Source organism: Balaenoptera ricei, chromosome 4, assembly GCF_028023285.1.
Source record: "Balaenoptera ricei isolate mBalRic1 chromosome 4, mBalRic1.hap2, whole genome shotgun sequence".
Lineage (NCBI taxonomy): Eukaryota > Metazoa > Chordata > Mammalia > Artiodactyla > Balaenopteridae > Balaenoptera > Balaenoptera ricei.
This window is the reverse complement of record NC_082642.1, coordinates 157679998-157699778: the sequence shown is the minus strand read 5'-3', so window position 1 is coordinate 157699778 and position 19781 is coordinate 157679998. Positions and strand designations below refer to the sequence as shown.

Sequence of the window (19781 nt, the reverse complement as noted above, 5' to 3'; positions counted from 1 at the left end):
ACGTTTTTCAAATGAAGGGATCCTTGCTGTTGAATTCTTATGGAGCATTGGATGGGCTTAGTCATACATTTATATATTGTTTACATCCTTCCAAAAGTGTTTAGGGCACACCTACAAGGGATCCTTTAAAGCACGGTGAATAGCTCAAAGGCGGGGTGGCTTGGGGAGGTAGGGGGAGATGGTGGTGGCGCTGGGTGTCCTGGCATCTGGTCTAAAGAAAGCTCCTGGGTTGAGCCTTCCAACTGTGAGCAAGGTTTCCCAGCATCCAAGACAAGAGGGAAAGTCAGCCACGATTTGTGGAGCACCTACCAAGAGCTGGGAATGCAGCAGTGAACAAAATGAGACAAAAATCTCTGCCCGCAGGAACTTCACATTCTCCTATGGATGTGTGGGGGCAGGATGTGCTCAGACAGGAAATGAATAACTGAACGAGGTGCTTTCAAACAGCGGAGGTTTGCGACAGCGAGCGGTGGTCAGGGAAGGCTTCTCGGAAGAGAGGACACCTGAGCCAAGATCTGCATGACAAGAGTGCCTTAGGGACAGAAGGGCCAGTGTGGCCAGGGCACGATGAGCCAGGGTGAAGGGGCAGGCGGGGGCCAGCTCGCATAGGGCCTTGTAGGCTATAATGAGGGTACTGGAGTGACTTGATCTGACAGCTGCGTAGGGAGTCACGGAAGGGTTAGGGTTGAGGGCAGACGGAACAGCATGATGAGGGGACCAGTGCTGTGTCCTGCGAGACAAGAAGGCGGCTCAGAACAGGGTGGGTGGTGTGGGAGCACGTTTGGGATGGAGCCACCGGATCTGCTGATGGATGGAGTGTCAGCAGGGAGAGGGTGACGGGTCACGGGAAGGCGGCTTCCGGCTGTGACCTGAGCCCCCTGGTGGGTGGTGGGACCATTTCCCGAGTCCGGAGGACGGGGTGGTGTGGCTGTGGGTGGAGGAGCCCTCTAGGAGAGGTACTGCTTCAGCACGGTAAGCCCACAGAGCCCAGAAGACATCCAGGTAGCAACCGGGGGACAGAGAGCGCAAGTCCCAGCCAGCGTCTAGGAAGTTTCCGCCTGCCGGGAGCCGAGGGCGGGTGGTCAGAGTGGAGGATCCTGTGGGGTTGAGGACGGCCGGGTGTTTGAGGTGGAGACACAGGGCCCCTCGGGTGGCCCTGGGAACGGTCCAGGGCCCCTTGGGTGGCCCTGGGAACGGTCCAGAGAAGAGGGAGCAATGGAGGAGGAAAACTGATCCCAGGGAACCAAGTGGCGGGGTGACGGGAGAGCATGACTCTAGGACACAGGTGGGGATCCCCAGCCCCAGAGGCAGGCAGTCTGCCCCAAAACCGAATCTGGAGCCGCTTTAAACACAGGCCCCAGCAGCTGGAAGATACCCCGGTGCCCCAGGAGCCGGTATGGGAGGAGGGGCGTGGGGGGTCTCTCCATGCCCCCGGGAGGGAGTCCAGGCTCCCTGGGAAAGCCAGGCCGTCCTCTGTGGCAGGGAAAACCTCGGATGTGCTGAACGCGGCGATGGTGCAGCTCATCGAGCCCTGGCGGTGCGACAGCAAGCAAGTGTACGGCGATCTCATCACGCCGGCCATGATCTGCGCGGGGTACCTGCAGGGAACCGTCGACTCCTGCCAGGTGATGACCAGCTTGTGTTCGGCCTCTGGGCCTTGCCTAGCTCCCACGGGGCCCGTGAGGAGCGCCTTCTCCCCGACCTGGGGCCCGGGGGGTGGCCGTGGGAAGTGACGGCCATGGACGGTGCGAAAGCCCTGGTACCGCCAACAATGCACGCCGCTGCTTCCTCCGGAAGGCGCTGTGTGGTCCAAGTGTCAGTGCCACAGAAATAAGTATTTTGACTATTTAAAAGTATGGACAGCCATTTATTTGGTAACTATTAACTGATGCAGACTAAAATCCGTCGCTGGTACAGTCTCTTTGGGGGATTATATTACTATCACCTCGTTGGAGGAGACCTGCAGACCCTCCCATTACCCCCACCTCCTTGCCCTCTGTGATGTACGGCTTGTGGTTTCACTTCTGCTCTGCAACCTGCTGTGTCCCCCAGGGTGACAGCGGAGGCCCTCTGGTCACTCTGAAGAGCAGCATCTGGTGGCTGATCGGGGACACGAGCTGGGGGTCTGGCTGTGCTAAGGCTTACCGACCGGGAGTGTACGGAAACGTGACCGTGTTTACAGACTGGATTTATCAACAAATGAGGGTAACTTTCCCGTCCTCCTGAGTGGGTTCTCTGACTCGCTGTGTCAAAGCCTAGGAGGTGTGGTCCCCGTGCCAGGTGGCATCCCCTCCCCCACTGTCCAGGGCCCACCACTGGTGTTTAGATGAAAACGTCTGGGGCTCAGCTTTGCAGGGTCCAGAGCTGACTGTGATGGGCTTCCTTGTGCTCTGCTGACCACGCTTAGTTCTGGCTCAGGTGGTTCTGTTTACCCACCCAGGCGTCACTGAATCAAACTTCTGGTGATGGGCAGAGAGCAGGGAGAGGCAGGTCAGCCAGCCGTGACTCTGCCCTGTCCTTTTCTGGGCTATCGAGTACGCCCTGGGGCAGGGGAGCAGCTGGGGTTCTCTGGTACAAGGAGAGGTGGTGAGGAGGGGAAAGATCCCAGGGGCTCCCGGGGACCCTGCCACCTCAGGCTCCTGGCCTGGCCCGCAATGCATAAGGGAGACCAGCCCTTGGGCTCTGCCTGGATCCTGGGTGAGGACCAGATGTCTGTCCATCGCACGGGCCTCGGGACTGGCAGAACTCCCAGATTTCGGCTCCTTCTAGGGGTAGGCTCCTGGTGGAAGAAAAAGTTCTATTCTGTCCCCTCTCAAGTCTCCAAAGGTACCCAGGTGCAGAACCAGAGGGCATTGCCCAATAAGGTCCAGCCTGCATCTCCCGAGAGTGAAACCGTAGGACCTAACACCTTCAAGTGGCCATGGGGCCCATCCAGTCCCCACCCCACAAAGGGCCGAGTGCTGGAAATAGATGACCCCCTCTGACCCGCGGCGGGCTATGTGGTGGAGGGAAGCTGGGGGGCTGCGGTGGGGCTGGGAGGAGAAGGCAGCCCGGACCCCTTGAGGGAGGTGAGCCAGGCCAAGGGGAGACTGTCCCTCCAGGATGAGAGAGCAAACGGGCAAGGTGTGTTAAGGTACTGCCGGTGGCTCAGCACGGCCAGAGCGGGGAGCGAGAGGGCTGGGTCGCAGCAGAGAAAGTGGGGTAGAAAGCAGGACTAATTAGACACTTGACGTCTTTCAGTGGCTAAGGTCACGCTCGGTTTGCCCAGAGAGGCCTGTGTCCCAGCTGTGCTGAATGATTGGATCCCTACACACCCCGTTCCCCCTTATGCCTCAGGGCCTTTGCACATGCTGTCCTCCACTGTCAGCCTAACCCCTTGACCTTCATGCTGTAGAAAAACAATATCCCTTTGTCTTATTAAGCTTACTCATTGCTGTATAAGGGCCTCACGTTCATTTAGGGGAAAAAATAATTTTCTACCTTTGTTTGTCTCAAGAAAATAACATCGTTTCTTTTTCCTTTTTGAACAGGCAAACAGCTAATCCACACAGCCTGGGTCCTTGACACCATTCCACAAGAAAATGAAGGGGCTGATTTTTAATCGCCGTGCATAATTATTTTTAGAAATGACTCCCAGGTCCTTTTGTTTTTATTAAATAGTGAACCTATCTGCCTTTGGCACGCTCCACAGTTCTCTGCAGGCCACGTGGCCTCCCCCACCCTGGGCCCACACTCCCGGGCCCCTCGTCCGACAGGGGAGGCCCAGCTGGGTGTGGGCACGCAGGGTCAGTGCAGAGCAGAGGGAAGGGGTCTGTCCCACGGGGACCTCCCTTCCAAGCCCCACTCCAGGGGCCCCTCTTGGATGCACATGGGGCTGCTGACTTCTCAGCTGTTGGACGGCTTGAGACGGGAAGGGAGGAAGCCAGGTAGAACCTGCAGGGGCCACCTTCTGGGGCCATAGCCAGTGAGGGCCACTTGGGGTAGCCCCAGGGCCTGTCTCCCCATGAGGGATTTTGCTGATCATTTTTTAGTGCCTTCTTAGCAGCCCTGGAAGGTGGCTGGAAATAAAGGGACCAGCCCTTCATGGGTGATGACTTGATAGCCACTTATCAGGGCACTGAAACCTTTTTTCCTTCTTGGTGGGGGGGTGAGGGTGTAGACGGAGCCCTCAAAGCAGATGTGTTCAGTGCTGAGCACTGCTGGGGCAGGGGGCCCCTGCCTGTTGGGTGGGGGTCTGTCCAGGGAGACCAGCCTTACCCCATGTCTCCATCCTGTCCCTCTCCCCGGAGACTGTGCTACGCCCCACCCCCTACTGTGGTCCCCACCCCGAGTGGGGTGCCTGCTGACCCTCTTAAGTCCTGCTAATCACGTGGAAATTGAGGTGACCCAGGGCAATGAGGGATGCTGATTAAAGATACACTGTTTCCTGTAAAGTTTCTACATGTTACTACCTCAGTGCTCATGGAATCTGAGCCGTGATCCTCTAAGTAGCTCTACACTTGGCTCTCTGAAACTACTGTTGTCTTTGCCTGTGTGAACAGTGGCGGACTTGAGCTGCTTTTACAAAGTGCCTGGCTCCGAATTTAATGCTCTGTAAATGACACGCTAAAGCACAGCATCTGTGCTTGTGACAAAGGAGAGAGAGGAGTGTGTTGGACTCCCTGTGGCCCCTTCCAGCCCCTAAAGTTTCCCTGGAGGGAAGGTCACGTTTCAGTTGCCAAGTGTGAAGCATAAACGCAGGGCCGTGAGGTTCTGCCCCCCCTCAGACACACTGGTGTTTCCAAGAACAAACTGATTCTGTGCTAGGACTTAACCTCGGAACGGAAGGCTGTACGATCCACTCGCAGGATGCTCGGGCAGCAGCAACCGCAGGGACCATCCTCACGTGCCTGCTCCCCGAGGCGGATTTTAAAAAGCATTGTCATGGTGAGAAGGCGTTCCTTCTTTAGTGCTTCTCTTAATTTATGTGACCACTGTTTGTCTTCTGTTTTGTATCTTTTTTAAACTGTAAAATTCAAGTGTGAAAAATTGTACAAATAAATTATGCATTCTTTTTCCAAACGTGTGTTGAGGCTCTGGCGATGTGTGGCCACCGCGAGCCAATCTGCGTTACCTTGTAGGGCCGGGATGTTGGAGCAGCTGCTGCGTGGTGGGGCGGGTCTGAGGCGGGGGGGGGGGGGGGGGGGGGGTGGCTCTGAGGCGTGGGGAGGGGGAGGGGGGAAGGGGGGTGGGTCTGAGGCCCGGGGGGAGGGGGTGGGTGCTGGGCGGATGTGGTCTTCTGGTCGCCCTGCCAGCCCCACCGGCCTGTCCTGTAGGAGGTGACCCCTGGTGAGCTCCTGAATGGGCATCGCCTGTACCTCTCACTTCTCCCAGATTCAGACCCCGAGACCCAACTCTCTTCTAGAACTCTCTGCCCAGTGTCCCAAGAGTTTTCAGAACCTGCCTTCCCAAACATGAGTCTAGCATCTCTTCCCCTAAAGCTGTCTTCCTAAAATCCCCGTGAGCTCATGGTGGCAGAGCTGCTTCCTTAACTAGCAAGCATCTCCGTCCCTGGAGTTGTGACCACAAGTGGGAGAGACAGATTGGGTAAATGTTTTCCTGCCTGGAACAAAAACCCATCGTCATTCGTCAAATTCTCCAAATCCAGCAGGTCCCAAAAGGTAACAGGTGATTGGAGAAAATGGCCATTGTCTTCATCATGTCAATTTGTGTTAAAATTATGGAAAAACTTGTAATTAAAAAAGAAAAGCACATGTTTTTGTTAGATAACGTTCAAAAATAGAGTTGATTCTTGTTACTCGTGGCAATTATGTTGTACGAAGTCATCGCGAACCCTGAATTAGTGAATATTGAATCATGGCTCCTAAGGGACAAATAGGGGCAGGTGCCTGCCAGCCACTGGTCTTCGTCAACCCATCACTACATAACCTTGTTCAGTACGTGTTTGTTTAAAGACACTTTATGGGTATATATTGTTGGTTCGTTAACATTGAACTTATGGCCAACAGCCCTAAAACTCACTCCTGAAGGATGCTTCTCCATAGGGCACGGCCCAGCCTTCCTGCACTTAGCACACTAGACAGCTCTTTCCCACTCTGCTTGGGGCCATTTCAAAAGTGCGAAAATGCTAAAAAAACACTGCACTGAATAGACTGAAAATGATACTTCTTTACAATCTGAGCTGAAACTCATTCAGCAACTCAAATTTTTTGCCCCTCTGCCCCTGTCCACAAGTGCTGCTAGTGTTGATTTTGGGGGGAACCAATACATTTTAGCAAGTAGGTGAATCCACCCATAAGGGATCTGCAAATAATAAAGATTGTATACCTAAAAACGTCCACGTGGGCAAGGCAGTTGACATTCTCTCCAGTCATATTTTTCATTTTGGAGTCCCCTCATGAATGGTTTTACTTTTGGATGAGGCTGATTTCACCTAAAAAGTCCAGCCAGAACGCTGAAAATATTGATATTTTTGTACTTAAACCTTTATAAAAGACATAGGTTAGATTTGCTTAATATAAATTAACCCAAAATAGTAATTAAAGTGGAAACGAGTATTAATGAAAGTGTGGAATCTGTGTTGATCATTTTGTGGCTTCTTGCAGCTGGGGCAGTAGGTGAGTTCGCAGCGTGGAAAATGAATGAACTTTGATTCACTTCTTGCTGAGCTGTTATGGAGGTCGGGGTACAGTCCTACCTTAAACTCAGGTCCCTGGTCTGTTCTCAGCTCCTTCTCTCTGGTTCTCCTGTGGTTTCCCTGACCTGGCTCTGATTTCAGAGACTTTTTCCTTATGACCAAGGCTTCACCCTGGAACCTGACTTTGTAAAGAGCCACACACACACACACCCCTGGTTGAAGTCAAATCCTTTGCTGCTTTGGACACAGAGAAGGTGATGTGGCACAGGCCAGAGCTCTTCTCCCAATGCACCCAGTGTTTTAAGGGCTGCGATTTATGCTACTTCCAAAGTAACACTTAAAACATTCACTGTTGTACCAGCTACCTCATTTTAAATGAATTAACCCCATAAACATGGGTGTTTGAGCCATTGCGTTGCTGTGATTAAAGAACCTGATCTTATAATCCCCTGAAAATCCACTGATCCATTTGAATCCACTGAAGGTGAGTGGATTCAAGGTCAGTGGCCCTTTTGCTGCTTTTATGGCTACCCGGTGGATGATTTGCCCCTGGGACTGGATTCCTTTCCTCCCAAACAAAAACTGACCATGGGGACTTTTCTGGCTGGCTGGCTGCTTCTGTCTTTGCTTTCTGCTCCAGAAGGAGAGAAATAAAGGGAGGTGCTCCATACCATCTTAGAAAATAGGCACCCAGCAAGTCATTTGGACAAGTGCCCAGCATCTCCTATGCCCACTCCACCCCTCACAGCATTTAGTAAGCACCTGCAGACCCTGCATTCTGGAAAACGGAGGCTTCCTACTTCGGTCAGTTCAATGTTATCTGGCCCCTCTCCTTGCTCTGCTCCAGACTCAGCCCCATCCTATGGGATCAACTGAAGCCCAGGCTTGCCTGGAGGGAGGGACCATGAGTGGCCATCATTGCTATTCTAGTATATTCTGCACAGGTTGATGGACCTTCAAGCCGATGCTGTAGAGCAGGCAGCAGACTCTGGAGATGCAGGTTCTGATTCCGGTGGTGCCCCTCATGGGTAGAGATGGGAGATAGGAGATGGAGGATGGCGGGGGCAGTTCAACCCCTTGCCTGAGCCTCTCTGCCCTCTGAGTGAAGGAATCACACAGAGTGAACTCCAGGGCTGTCTCTCCCTGAGTCCTGAACAGGTGAGAGGAGAGACAGTGTACTTCTCCCCTATCGATGGCTGGTCGGAACAGGCCTGAGGGATTCCTGGACACCTGGGTTCTTTCTGGGTAAAAGGAAAGTGATTACGAGCACCTTGTGAGTCCCCAGCAGGCTTGCTCCCTGGGGAAATTCCCGTTCTCTGGAGCACGTACTATCAGCTTTCTTCCTCCACGCAGTCTAGGAATCTCCAGGAAAACCGTAGCAACAGCAAAGAAGAACCCTTGGCAACACACCTCTGATTCTGGTCCCTTGTTGGTGTTGGAGCAGTTACTCGGTCCAGCCACGAGGGGGCGCCAGCCTCCAAGTGTCCAGAGCATCCCCTCTCGTACATGAATTTTCATATTGTCCCAAAGCACTGAGGATCACGGAGTCCTGAGTGTCAGAAGGGCCCTGGGATGGGGGTGCGGGTGCGGTGGGGGCTGGGTGGGAGGGGACAGTGTAGCTAGTCCACCTCCCCCTACAAGCGGTTGTCCCGCTGGGCCTGGGAGTGGACAGCTCGTGAGACAGCCACTCCCTTTCTGGCGGGGTGTCTGTGCGAGTCCCCAGCCCTGCCCAGTCCAAGGAGGACAGTCAGGACCGTGCTGTGCTCCTTCTGGTCAACTCATGGTTAACAGTCTACCTTCTCTGCCCCCCAGACCTGCATTTGCCTGTAAGACCCCACTGGGTGGGCTGTGACCTCTCTGGACTTGGGCTTTTTACCTTTCAGCCTCATGCCAGGTGGCCAGCGATTTAGCAGACTGGACACTTGATCAGCACACGTTATAAACAACGAACGCCGACTGCTTCCCATGCTGTCCCATTTCTTTAACTGTATTCCCCGTTTCCCTTCAGCCTCTCATAAGTAACCGACCACATTCCTCTGTTCAACTGTTCGTCGTGACCTGATCCAGCACGGAGGGAAGCGGTAGTGCCCACCGACCGCTCCACGCGTTCTCGCCTGCTGTCATCGTCAGACTTCTCCCCCCAAATAAAGAAGGTGTCAGAGAAATGTCTGGTCGAAACGAGTTTATTACAAATCAAAGAAATAGGCTTCTATGTGCACTCACACACGTGGCACTAATGCCCCTAAAACGTCGGGTGTGAAAGGCTATTACAGAAACTGGAATGACCCTTTTAGGATGCTGTGTGGGCATCGGTAACTGCTGAAGTGATGGAGAGAGTTCAGGGAACAGGCAGGGCAGGCGTGGACCCCCTATGTAAGTCGCTTGATGCTTGAAGCCAGCGTGCCCATCACAGCTTCTTGCTAGGTCGTCATGCGCTAACAGCAGGGATGATGGCCGCAGTCTGACTACTAACCACTGGAGCAACCGTGAAATGGTCAGCGAATGACGCGAGGCTGGCAGGGAGAGATGCCGGTCGTCCGCTCCCTGGAGACCCCGGGGCGGGACGGCGGGAGGGCGGGCTCAGCCGGGGAACTTGGCGAGCCGGCGCCGAGCCCGGGTCAGCCGCTCCAGCCGTTCCCTCAGGAACTTCCTCCTGTCGCTGGTGTCGCTGCGCTCCTTCAGCAGCCAGTCGTACTCGTCCTTGCTCTGCAGCAGCTGCAGCATGCCCTTCTGCAGCTGCCCGCCGAACGTCTTGAGCATGAAGAACTGGATGATCAAGGGGATGTGCCCGGAGATGCGGGTGCTGACCTCCTGGCAGGAAGGGAGGGGCAGTTCACAGGAGGGTGAGGGGCTGCGGCCGCCCAGAGACCCTGACGTCACCGCGGAGCCCCGGCAGGGACGAGCCCTGGCGGGCGCAAGCTCCCCACCTGGGTTTCAAAGGCACCCTCGTCCTCTGTGCTCCAGGCGGCACCGCGTCGGGGGCCAACCCCGAGCCTGGGCTCCCACCAGCCTCTCCTGACCACTAAGTGCTTACTTCTGATGCAAGAGGGTAAAATGTGCTCTAGAAAGGTAAATGGGCAGACTGAGTACAAAAACTACATTTTAAAATTATTTACAACTCTGCCCCAAAGATTTTATAACCTTTTAGGCTAAAATTATTTAGCAGAAAAGGAGCTGGGCTATCAAAAGCCACGGAGGGAGCTCTCTGAGTTCTAGGCACGTTGAAAGTTCGTTTCAACCTTCCTTTCTCCCTCTCTGTAACTGAGCAGGTCCCTATGGGGTCCTGGGACAATAGCCCCTCCTCACCCTACCCATGTCCTCTGCTTGCCCTTTGTCTATAAAAAAAAAAAAAAGTATCCAAAAAATAAATTTAATCAGAGAAATGAAAAAAGGCAGCAACAAAGGAAAATAGTCAAGCAAAAGAAAATAATAATAGTTTAGCCATTAAACAAAGTCAAGGACCTTTACTTCTTCCTCAAGGGCTACAGACAATGTTCTGTGCCATGTCCTCTGAGCTGCTTTACAGATACTAAAACCCCCGCCAGGTAAAAGAAGTTAATTATATGCTGCCCGCAATCACGTAGACCCCAGATTGGTTGGAACCAGAGGGTTGATGATGTTGACTCCTGGTGATCTCACCACCAGCCAATCAGAGGAATGTCCACGAGCTCATCACGCATCTCACAACCCTCCCTTCAGCACATAACCCTTCCTCTTTTCCCTATAGAATCTCCAAACAAAACCTGGAAAATGGGGAATTGGTTCTTTGGGCCATGAGTCCACCTTCTCCCCAGGATTGCTGGCTTCCTGAATAAAGCTGTCTTTCATTTTACCCAATACTCATCTCTCAGTACTGGATTCTTGAGCAATGAGAAGCAGAACCTGAGTTGGGTAACATCACCACACCCCACCTGTTAGTGCAAAGTTTCTCTTTCCTAAGATAAGTTGATCTCTCAACAAGCTGATATATACTGGTTCTGCGACATCTCTGTGCTTCAGTTTCCTTCTCTATAGTATGAAGCACCTGGCCTCATGGGAGGGCTGAAAAGATTACATGAGCTAAAAATAAAAGTTTAGAAAGATGCCAGGCGTGGAGCAAGCACTCAGGGTATGTGAGTGGAGGGAATCAGTGAGATGGAGCTGGAACACACGCTCTGTGCCCCAGGATGAGAGCAGGTGAGGGATGGGACCGCCAGTGTCACCAATGCAGGGCGGGAGAGGAGGGACAGGCAGATGGAGGTATTCCAGGGGGATGCTGGGGCCAAGAAACCGACGTCTGATGTTGGAGAATGGACACCAGCTGAAAGGAAGGGCTGGTCTGTCTGACCGACAAAACCACACACCCAAGCAGCTTTTGAGAGTCTGGTATGAACACGGCTGCAAAAGTCATTTTCCCGTTGTCCTGGAGATCATCCAAATCATCCCTAGTTTTGGTGAAGTAGGAGATGGGTAATGTTCAGCCTGTGACCCACGTGTAACAGAAGCAGGGATGGTCAGGCAGAGCCACATAGGGGGAGGGGAGCAGCATGGGTCAGACAGGGAAGGAGAGGGAAAGCCTTTCCTGCCGGGGAGCTACCTGGTGAGCACAGTAGCCCAGTGAGCAGGGCTGGTGCAGAGTTCTTCCTGACCAAGTGGGTGTGGGGAGCTGAGGTGGTGGGCCACACAGAGAATCACACAGAAGGGCCACGCTGGCATGAGACCATCTCTTGGTAGCTGAGAGGAAATTTCTGAGCAGTGAAAATCAGCTCCCCTGGACCTCTCCCCTGGGCCCTTTCCCCGGGGATACTGTGCAAATCATTGCCCCAGGGGAATCCAACACACTTCATGATGGGTGTGCCAGGGAGGGTAACAGCTCCAAAGATGTCCCTGTCCTAATCGCGGACTCTGCAAACGCGTTCCTTTACATGGCAAAGGCGAGCTGAAGTTGTTGATGGAACTAAGATTGCTAAGCAGCTGATGTTAAGAGAGGGAGTCATCCCAGAGAGTCTGGCGGGCCCAGTGCAAAAGAGGGAAGCAGGCAGGAGGGTCAGGGGGAGACGTCAGTCTGGCAGAAGGGTGGAGGGATGCAACACGGCTGGCGGCCTTAGAAGATGGAGGAAGAGGACACGAGCCAAGGAATGTGGGCAGCCTCTAGAAGCTGGGCGAGGCAGAGAAAGAGATTCTCCCCTAGAACTTCGAGAAGGCACACAGCCCGCTGACACACTGACTTTAGCCAGTGAGGGTCATACTTAATAGGAAAAGTGGGGTTCTCATTAAAGTCAGAGACAAGGCAAGGCTGTCTGTTGGCTCACTATCGTTTCGAGTTGCATCGAAGGGACCAGATGAGGCGAGAAAAGTTTGAAGTATAAAACTGGAAAGGGAGAGGGTGAAGCCACCACTATTTGCAGAGGGATGAGTGTCCACTAGGGAAACTCAGGAGAATCATCTGTAAAACTACCACAAACAATAAGAGAATCAGTACGGTTAACAAGTATAAGACAATATACAGAAATCGTATCTACTAACAACAAACAGAAGATATAATGGAAGAAAAGGCTCGTTTCCAGGAGGGACAAAGTCAAGAAAAGATGTAGGAATAAAACTCCAGAAGTGCGCACGATCTACACAAAGAGAACTTTAAAACACTTCTAAGGCCCCCAGAAAGGAGATCTTAAGAAGGAAAGACCCCTGATGTTCCTGAATAGGAAATTTAAAGTCACAAAGATGTCAGCTCTTCCAACGCAGACAGAAATTTTCCTGAGGAAGAAGGAATTCGGCCTGTGCCCAGCACTCTTCAGCTCCGACCCAGGGGTCTCCCGTCTGGCTTTCCTGATGGCTTGTCCTACACATCTTGGACTTGACCAGCCAGGCTCCACAATCATATAAGCCAATTCCTTTGCTTATATTTATCAATATAAAACAAGCCTTATCCTTTCCCCAGGTATAACAGTCAGTTTCATGTGTCACCTTGGCCGGGCTGTAGACCCACTTATTCAATTGAACTCTCATCTAGGTATTACTGTGGAGGTATTTTGTAGATGTGGTTGATGGCTCCGATCAGTTGACCTGAAGTAAAGGAGATCATCCCCTAGAATGTGGGTGGGCCTCGCCCAATCAGTTGAAGGCCTTAACGTGTGCATGTGTTTGTGTGTGTGTGTGCACGTGCGTGCACGCGCATTACTCACTCTAAAAGGCTCTGCCAGGCAGGTGAGCAGATGAAGGGGGTTGAGCTTAGCTGCAGGAGAAGCCGAGGGGCACACAGGTGCCCCCACCTTGCCCTTCACTGGCTTCACTCACACATCCTAGGGTCTGCAGGACACGGAGTTCCACCCTCAGTTTGAGCCTTGTTGCTCAGAGTGTACCCCTGTCCAGCAGCGTGGCATCCTCTGGGAGCCCGTCAGGAATGCAGAATCGTGCCCCACCTCAGACCCGCCACGCCCCACCTCTGCATTTCCACAGGATCCTGTACATGCACAAGCATGGTCAGTGTGAGAAGCTCCGCCCAAAGTGATGGAGACATCTGGTAAACCAGGAGACTGCCATTTGCTTTCCTGTCCAGACTTTCACATATCCCAAGGGCTCTGAGTTGGGCATCCTTCCCCAGGATGAATCTGATGGCCCTTCAAGTTATTTGAAATGGAGGGTAGCAACCAAAGTGCATGTCTCTGCGAGCAGCTTGTCTGTGGCCAGAGGCCGCCGCCTTCCAAAGCTGCGGGGAGGGGTTCACTCACACTCCTCACACTGAATATTCACAAGAACCCCGAGAGGAGGTACCACTTTATAGAGAAGAAAGCTAAGGCTCAGAGAGGTTAAGTAACTTGACCAGGGCCACACAGCCAGCCAAAACCAGATTCAAGAGGCTGTAAGTAACAACCCTTCTCATCTCTCTGATCGAGTTGCTTCTACAGAGGCTTACCCAGGGCTGAAAGATGGAGCTGGCAGTCACCTTACAGTGACAAGACAGAAAAGAGGCACTCACAGAAAGGAAACAGATGAGAAGTGCCGTTCTGAGGTGCTCGCAGACTCACCTGGTGGTAGGCGATCAGATGCTGAAAGATCTCTGCTATGGAGGGGTCTGAGAGGCTCTGTGGTTGGAAATGAGAGTTTGGCTTTTTGCTCTTTTCTTCTGCTGCCTCCTTCTCTCTGACCTTCTGTAACGCACGCCGATAAACCTGGTCCTGGCAGTAGACGATCTGCTCCATTTGAAAGTGTAGTCGGATCGATTTCTCAGCTTCCTTTTCTTGTTCTAATCTAATGTCTTCAATTTTGGACTATGGCAAAGGAGAAACACAAAATTTCCTTCTAGAAACAAATCACTGGGTCACAGGAAGAGAGGTCCTCTGCAAAGACCTCCACCAGCAAGTGCCAACTGGAAAAAAGCATGTGGCTTTGGAGCAGCGTCTTGTCCCTATGTCGGCTTATCTGGGCATGGGGAGGCGGGGTTCCCATTCCCAGCCAAGGGTCAGAATTTCCCAGGAAGCCTAAGCCACACATGTGAGCAGACCCTGCATCCCCAGAGCCTGGGAACCCGCATGGGCTCTGTTCTTGGGCCTGATCTCCAGCTTTTTCCTTTTCTCTTTTACACGTTTTTCCATCTGAGGAGGAGGAGTATTTTTCCACCAGAGAGCTCACAGGGATAAGATGGAGGCTAGATTTCAATCAGTCAAATTCCGTATGTTTCACGTTCCTGGAGTTTAGAGAAACTGGCTGCCAGAAAGCCAGGGAGGAGACCCTTCACACAGAAAGTATCTGGACCCCCAGACTTCACTGAGTGCCACTGAGTGTGACGCACGAGGCCAGGTGCAGTCCTAAACCTTTTCCTCTATGTTTCATTACAACCTCCTGCAGAAGGCATTCTTAGTCCCATTCCGTGGATGAGAAGCCGGCGGCCCAGGCACGTTAAGTAGCCCCAAGATCTCTGGCTTGAGAAAGGCAGAGCCAGTCTTCCCATCTGTACTGGGTCTCCATCCCCTCCATATTCATACATGGAAAGCCTAATCCTCAATAGGATGGCATTTGGAGGTGGGGTCTTTAGGAGGTCATCAGGTCATGAGGGTAGAGCCCTCACGAATGAATTGGTGCCCCTCTGAGAAGAGACATCAGGGAGCTGTCTCCCCCCGCCACCCATGGGAGGATACAGTGAGAAGTCAGCCAGCACCTCGAGCTGGGATTTCCAGCCTCCTGGACGGTGAGAAGTAAATGTCTGCCGTGGTATTAGTTATGTAGCCCAAGCAGGACGAGGGGGAGCCCTTGTTCTGAGATTGGACAAGTCTTTTCCATTCGGCTTCCTCAATGAGTTTTGGGATTCAGGGCCATTTTCTTCAGATGTGACAGTGTTCCCCACTCACTACAGCTCTCTTTTGTTCCTGTGACTAAATATTTCCTTTCCGAATTCTCACTCTCTCGCTCCCTCTTACTGCCTTTAACCAGACATCACTGGTCAAATCGCTAGATTCACTATTGATCTTGATTATTTGCTCCTCCAAATACATAATAAAGGTTCAACAGTCTTAATGTAAGAAATCTATTTTCTAGTGTCAGGCTTACATTCTTTTTTTTTTTTTTTAAGTAACATCTGGTGGGTTTTACCTTGGCAGTTCTGTGGAGGTTGAAAAATTCATTAAAGTTTTTTTCTGAAACATCTGTGAAGGCAGCCCGGATTATATCTGGTGAAAGAAAAACAAAGAAGTCCGGTATTGCTAGAAGGATCCACGATCTTCACAGATTGTAAAAACTAAGAGGATAAAACAGCAGGAAACAGTTCCCTCCCTCCCCCCTCCCTCCCCCCCTCTCTTCTCACTGAAGGAGGAACGTGTGCTTTTTTGCTCAAAAACTCCCTGGAGGAACTTGAAAAGCTAAATGTTCCCTGGCATATTTACTTGACGTTTAAATTGTCATCCCAAATATAAATAGTTGCAAAGAATGCAATTTCTGGTAAGTTATAAATATATTAATATTTATAGTAAAACACATCACTCTTTTAAATACATCAATGGAATCGAAATAGCTCTAATTCATTTGAAAGAAAGAGGTGAACAAACTCTTATTTCAATCAGAAAATTTACATTGTTTCTTTTTATTTTATTTTTTTGTGTTTTTTTTAATTTTTATTTATTTATTTATTTATTTATTTATTTATGGCTGTGTTGGGTCTTCGTTTCTGTGCGAGGGCTTTCTCTAGTTGTGTTAAGCGGGGGCCACTCTTCATCACGGTGCGCGGGCCTCTCACTATCGCGGCCTCTCTTGTTGCGGAGCACAGGCTCCAGACACGCAGGCTCAGTAACTGTGGCTCACAGGCCTAGCCGCTCCGCGGCATGTGGGATCTTCCCAGACCAGGGCTCGAACCCATGTCCCCTGCATTGGCAGGCAGATTCTCAACCACTGCGCCACCAGGGAAGCTTCTTTTTATTTTTGAGACCCATATTTCCACTTGACTTCCTCACAGAATGTTATCTTAGTATGACGTACAGCATCTTTATGCTTGGAAATCTTTTGACTCCAAATTGCATGTTTCAGAAGTAGGTATATATATATATATTATATACCTATATATATATATATTTATTACATATATATATAAATGTTATCTGTAACTTGAAGCCTTGAAGTACTAACAATTTTCTTCAGGACCGAATGAATTATGCACAATTGATCAACAAAATACAATTACAGATTTCAGCTTATGGCTATTAAGCTTAAAGGTAAAATTTAATTAGAAATACATGTCTTAGAAACTCTTATAAGGCTGTCCCCCCCCACCACTACTAGGTCGTGGATCCACGAAAGACTATCACTTAGTGCTAAAAGGAGACAGCTGAAGCCTGAGTGAGAAGGGGGTCAGCCAAGGTGGCGATGAAGAGAAGAGATTCAGGGATCTCTCGGAAACCGAGGAGCAAAGCATTTCACGGAGAAGGGAGTGGTCCGTACCGTTTCATGCTGCATTTCTCCTCGACGGTGCGGACATAGTTTCCCATTTGCACGTGACAACAGTGACACCACCCTAGGTTCATACAGCACTTTAGAGGCTCAAGACACTCGCATAATGTAGAGCTGTTTAGTCATCAATCTTACTTCTCAGAGATTTCAAATAAACAGAGTATTTTGAGACTGCGAAGTATTCATAGCAATGGGGTAGAGGAAGGTGAGGTGTGATAGGAAATATGCATTCAGCTCTTGTCCCTGGTTCCTGACACGGAGTTCCTAAATCCCTTAGAATTTCCTGGTTGACACAGGAGCATCTCTTGTTCTAATGAGGTGGCCCTAGTTAGCTTTAGGATGGGGACTGGTCACCAGGAAGACCAAGCCTTTGTTTAGAAGCCTTTCAGCCCAATCTTCCCCCTTCTCCCCAACCTCTGGGGGCTGGGGGAGGGGCTGGAGATGGAGTTAAAATTTGATTATGTCTCCATAGGATAATGGATTATACCTCCATAAAAACCCTTAATGACAGGGTTCGGAGAGTTTCCAGGCTGGGGAACACGTCCACATGCCGAGAGGGTGGTGCCCCACGCCGCCCCGCCTCGGGACAGAAGCCCCTGCACTTCGGACCTGCCCAGACCGCACCCTATGCATCTCTTTCCTTTGCAACCTTTGTACTATCCTTTATAATAAACTGGTAAAGGTAAGCAAATCCTTTATAACAAACCAGTACAGGTAAGTAGCGCGTGTTCCTGAGACCGTGAGCTGTTCTAGCAGAGGATGGAGCCCAAGGAAGGGGTCGTGGGAGCTCTGATGTACAGCTGGTCACTCAGAAGTACAGGAGGCTCGGACATGGAGCTGCCATCTGAAGTGGGTGGTCTTGTGGGCTGACCCCTAAGTTGTGGGGTCTGTGCTAACTCCGAGCAGTTAGTGTCAGAACGGGAATGAACTGTGAGACACCCAGGTGGTGCCTGGAGAAGAAGACTGGTTGGCTTGTTGTGTTGGAAAACACCCCAGCAGGAACTACTAGCTTCGACCCTGTCTGAGAAATAAAATACCTAAAAGCAAAAGCAAGGACTCACCAGTGACTGTGTGCAGCATGTCCACAGCCGGCTCTTCCAGAACTCCGACCTGCTTTTTTATGATGGCCTCAAACGTCTTATAATTCACAAACCCTGGCAACTCTCTGCCACGATACCGATTTTCACACTGTTGGATTTCTTTACATATGGCGTTGTAACCTACAGAAGGAAAGAACAGCTCTGAATTATTTTACAAAAATGGCCTTGCAGGTTTTGTTGAACACAATACCATTCTAAACTTTCTGAAAGTACAGAGGGGCAGGAAAAAAAATCAAATCTGATTTTCAAGTCGAAAAAGATTCAAGGACTGCAGTAAAGAAACAGATCTCGAGATAATTGTCCTTAGTCATCTCAAGATGGCAAGAACAGAGCCAGGGTAGGACGTCAAAAAACAGTAAATGCAGGAACTTAGAGTAAGACAGATTCTTGAAAAGGTACCTGAGTAGGGAATTTTGTAAATCAAATTCGATTTTTTTTAAAAAAATTGTATCACAGAATACTATGATTGCAGACCCTTTAAAAAATAGAAATGACCATAACACCAGCTAGAATCAGTGACACAGCACATATTCCTGGGCTGTAGCAGGAGTAGAAAGTGTTTATAAATCAAAGGGATAATATAGTTAGATTATTAATGTGATATGCTATCACTGTTTACTACATAAAGCACTTAATTTTTTCTTTATATTCTTGGAATTCTTTTTACTCTCAACAAACTGGAGTGTGGAGGAACACCTCCATTGCGGGGTAAAAATGCAGAAGGGCTATGGTTCCTTTTTTTTTTTGAAGAACTAACCAGGGATGGTAGCCTGGTTGCCCTCTTTTGGTCAGGAGATATTTTCTCAGAGGCATTTAAAAAAATCGAGATCTAATTCACTTACCATAAAATTCACCCTATTAAAGTGTACAATTTTTAGTATATTCACAAAGTGGTGCAGACATCACCACTACCTAATTCTCGAACGTTTCCATCACACCACGGAACAGCAGTCATTCCCCATTTCCCTCTCTCCTCAGCCCCTGGAAACCACTGATCAACTTTCTATCCCTATGGATTTGCCTATTCTGAACATTTCATATACATGGAATCAGACATCTGTGGCCTTCTGTGTCTCATTTCTTTCACTTAGCATAATGCCACCAAGGTTCATCCATGTCGTAGCATGGGTCAGGATTTCATGCCTTTCTATGGGTGAATAATATTCCATTGGGCACTGCACTGTGTCTCCCCCAAATTCACTTGTTGAAGTCCTATCCCCTAGTGCCTCAGTTAAGTGACCGCATTTGGAGACAGTGCCTTTAAAGAGGTAGTTAAGTTGACCTGAGATCATGAGGGGAGACTCCAATATGACTGGTGTCCTAATAGGGAGAGAAGATCAAGACACAGACACACACAGAAGGACGACCATGTGAAGATACTGGGAGAAGGCTGCCATCGACACACCAAGAAAAGAGGCCTCAGAAAAAACCAAACTTGCTGACATCTTGACCTTGGACTTCCAGCCTCCAGCATTGAGCGAAAATAAATTTCTGTTGTTTAAGACACTCAGTCTGTGGTACTTTACTGTGACAGCCTTAGCAAATTAATACATATGAATATACCACAACTGGTTTATCCATTCATTAGCTGACGGACATTTACATTGTTTCCACTTTTTGGCTGTTATGGATAATGTTGATAAGAACATTCATATACAAGTTTTCGTGTGAACACCTATTTTCATTCTCCTGGGTATACACCTATGAATGAAACTGCCAGGTCATCCGGTAACGATCTGTTTAACGTTTTGAGGAACTGCTAGAATGTTTCCCAAAGCATCTCACCATTACATTTGCTCCAGCAGTGCATGAGGGTTCTAATTTCTCCACATTTCTTTCAACACTTCCTGTTAACTGTCTTTTTGATGGTAGCCATCCTAGTAAGTGTGAGATGGGCTCTCCCCGTGGATTTAATTTGCATTTCTCTGACGGCTAATGATGCTGAGCATCTTGTCATGTGCTTATTAGCCACACGTTAATCTTCTTTTTTGGAGAAATGTCTATTCCAATCCTTTGTCCATCTTTAAATTGGATTATTTCTCTTCTTTTTGTTGTTGAGTTGTAAGAGTTTTATGTATTGTGGATACTAGCCCCTTATCATATACATCAGGGGTCCCCAACCCCTGGTC

The 19781-nt window shown here is 50.1% G+C and overlaps 2 protein-coding genes across 5 annotated transcripts in view; one reads left to right on the top strand and one right to left on the bottom strand.

The window, feature by feature from the left end:
* The window catches only part of TMPRSS2 (transmembrane serine protease 2), a 34607-nt gene extending 29546 nt beyond the window's left edge, over positions 1-5061 (top strand). For all 3 annotated transcript variants that reach the window (XM_059921604.1, XM_059921605.1, XM_059921606.1), the window contains exons 12-14: positions 1483-1625; positions 2053-2205; positions 3531-5061. In XM_059921604.1, the coding sequence (XP_059777587.1) occupies positions 1483-1625; positions 2053-2205; positions 3531-3542 (308 nt within the window). In that variant the 3' untranslated portion in view covers positions 3543-5061. The remainder of the gene's footprint in view (positions 1-1482; positions 1626-2052; positions 2206-3530) is intronic.
* Positions 5062-8804: 3743 nt separating this feature from the next.
* The window catches only part of MX1 (MX dynamin like GTPase 1), a 30209-nt gene continuing 19232 nt past the window's right edge, over positions 8805-19781 (bottom strand). For both annotated transcript variants that reach the window (XM_059921621.1, XM_059921622.1), the window contains 4 exons: positions 17614-17772; positions 15206-15282; positions 13645-13887; positions 8805-9448 (listed from right to left, as the gene is read on the bottom strand). In XM_059921621.1, the coding sequence (XP_059777604.1) occupies positions 9218-9448; positions 13645-13887; positions 15206-15282; positions 17614-17772 (710 nt within the window). In that variant the 3' untranslated portion in view covers positions 8805-9217. The remainder of the gene's footprint in view (positions 9449-13644; positions 13888-15205; positions 15283-17613; positions 17773-19781) is intronic.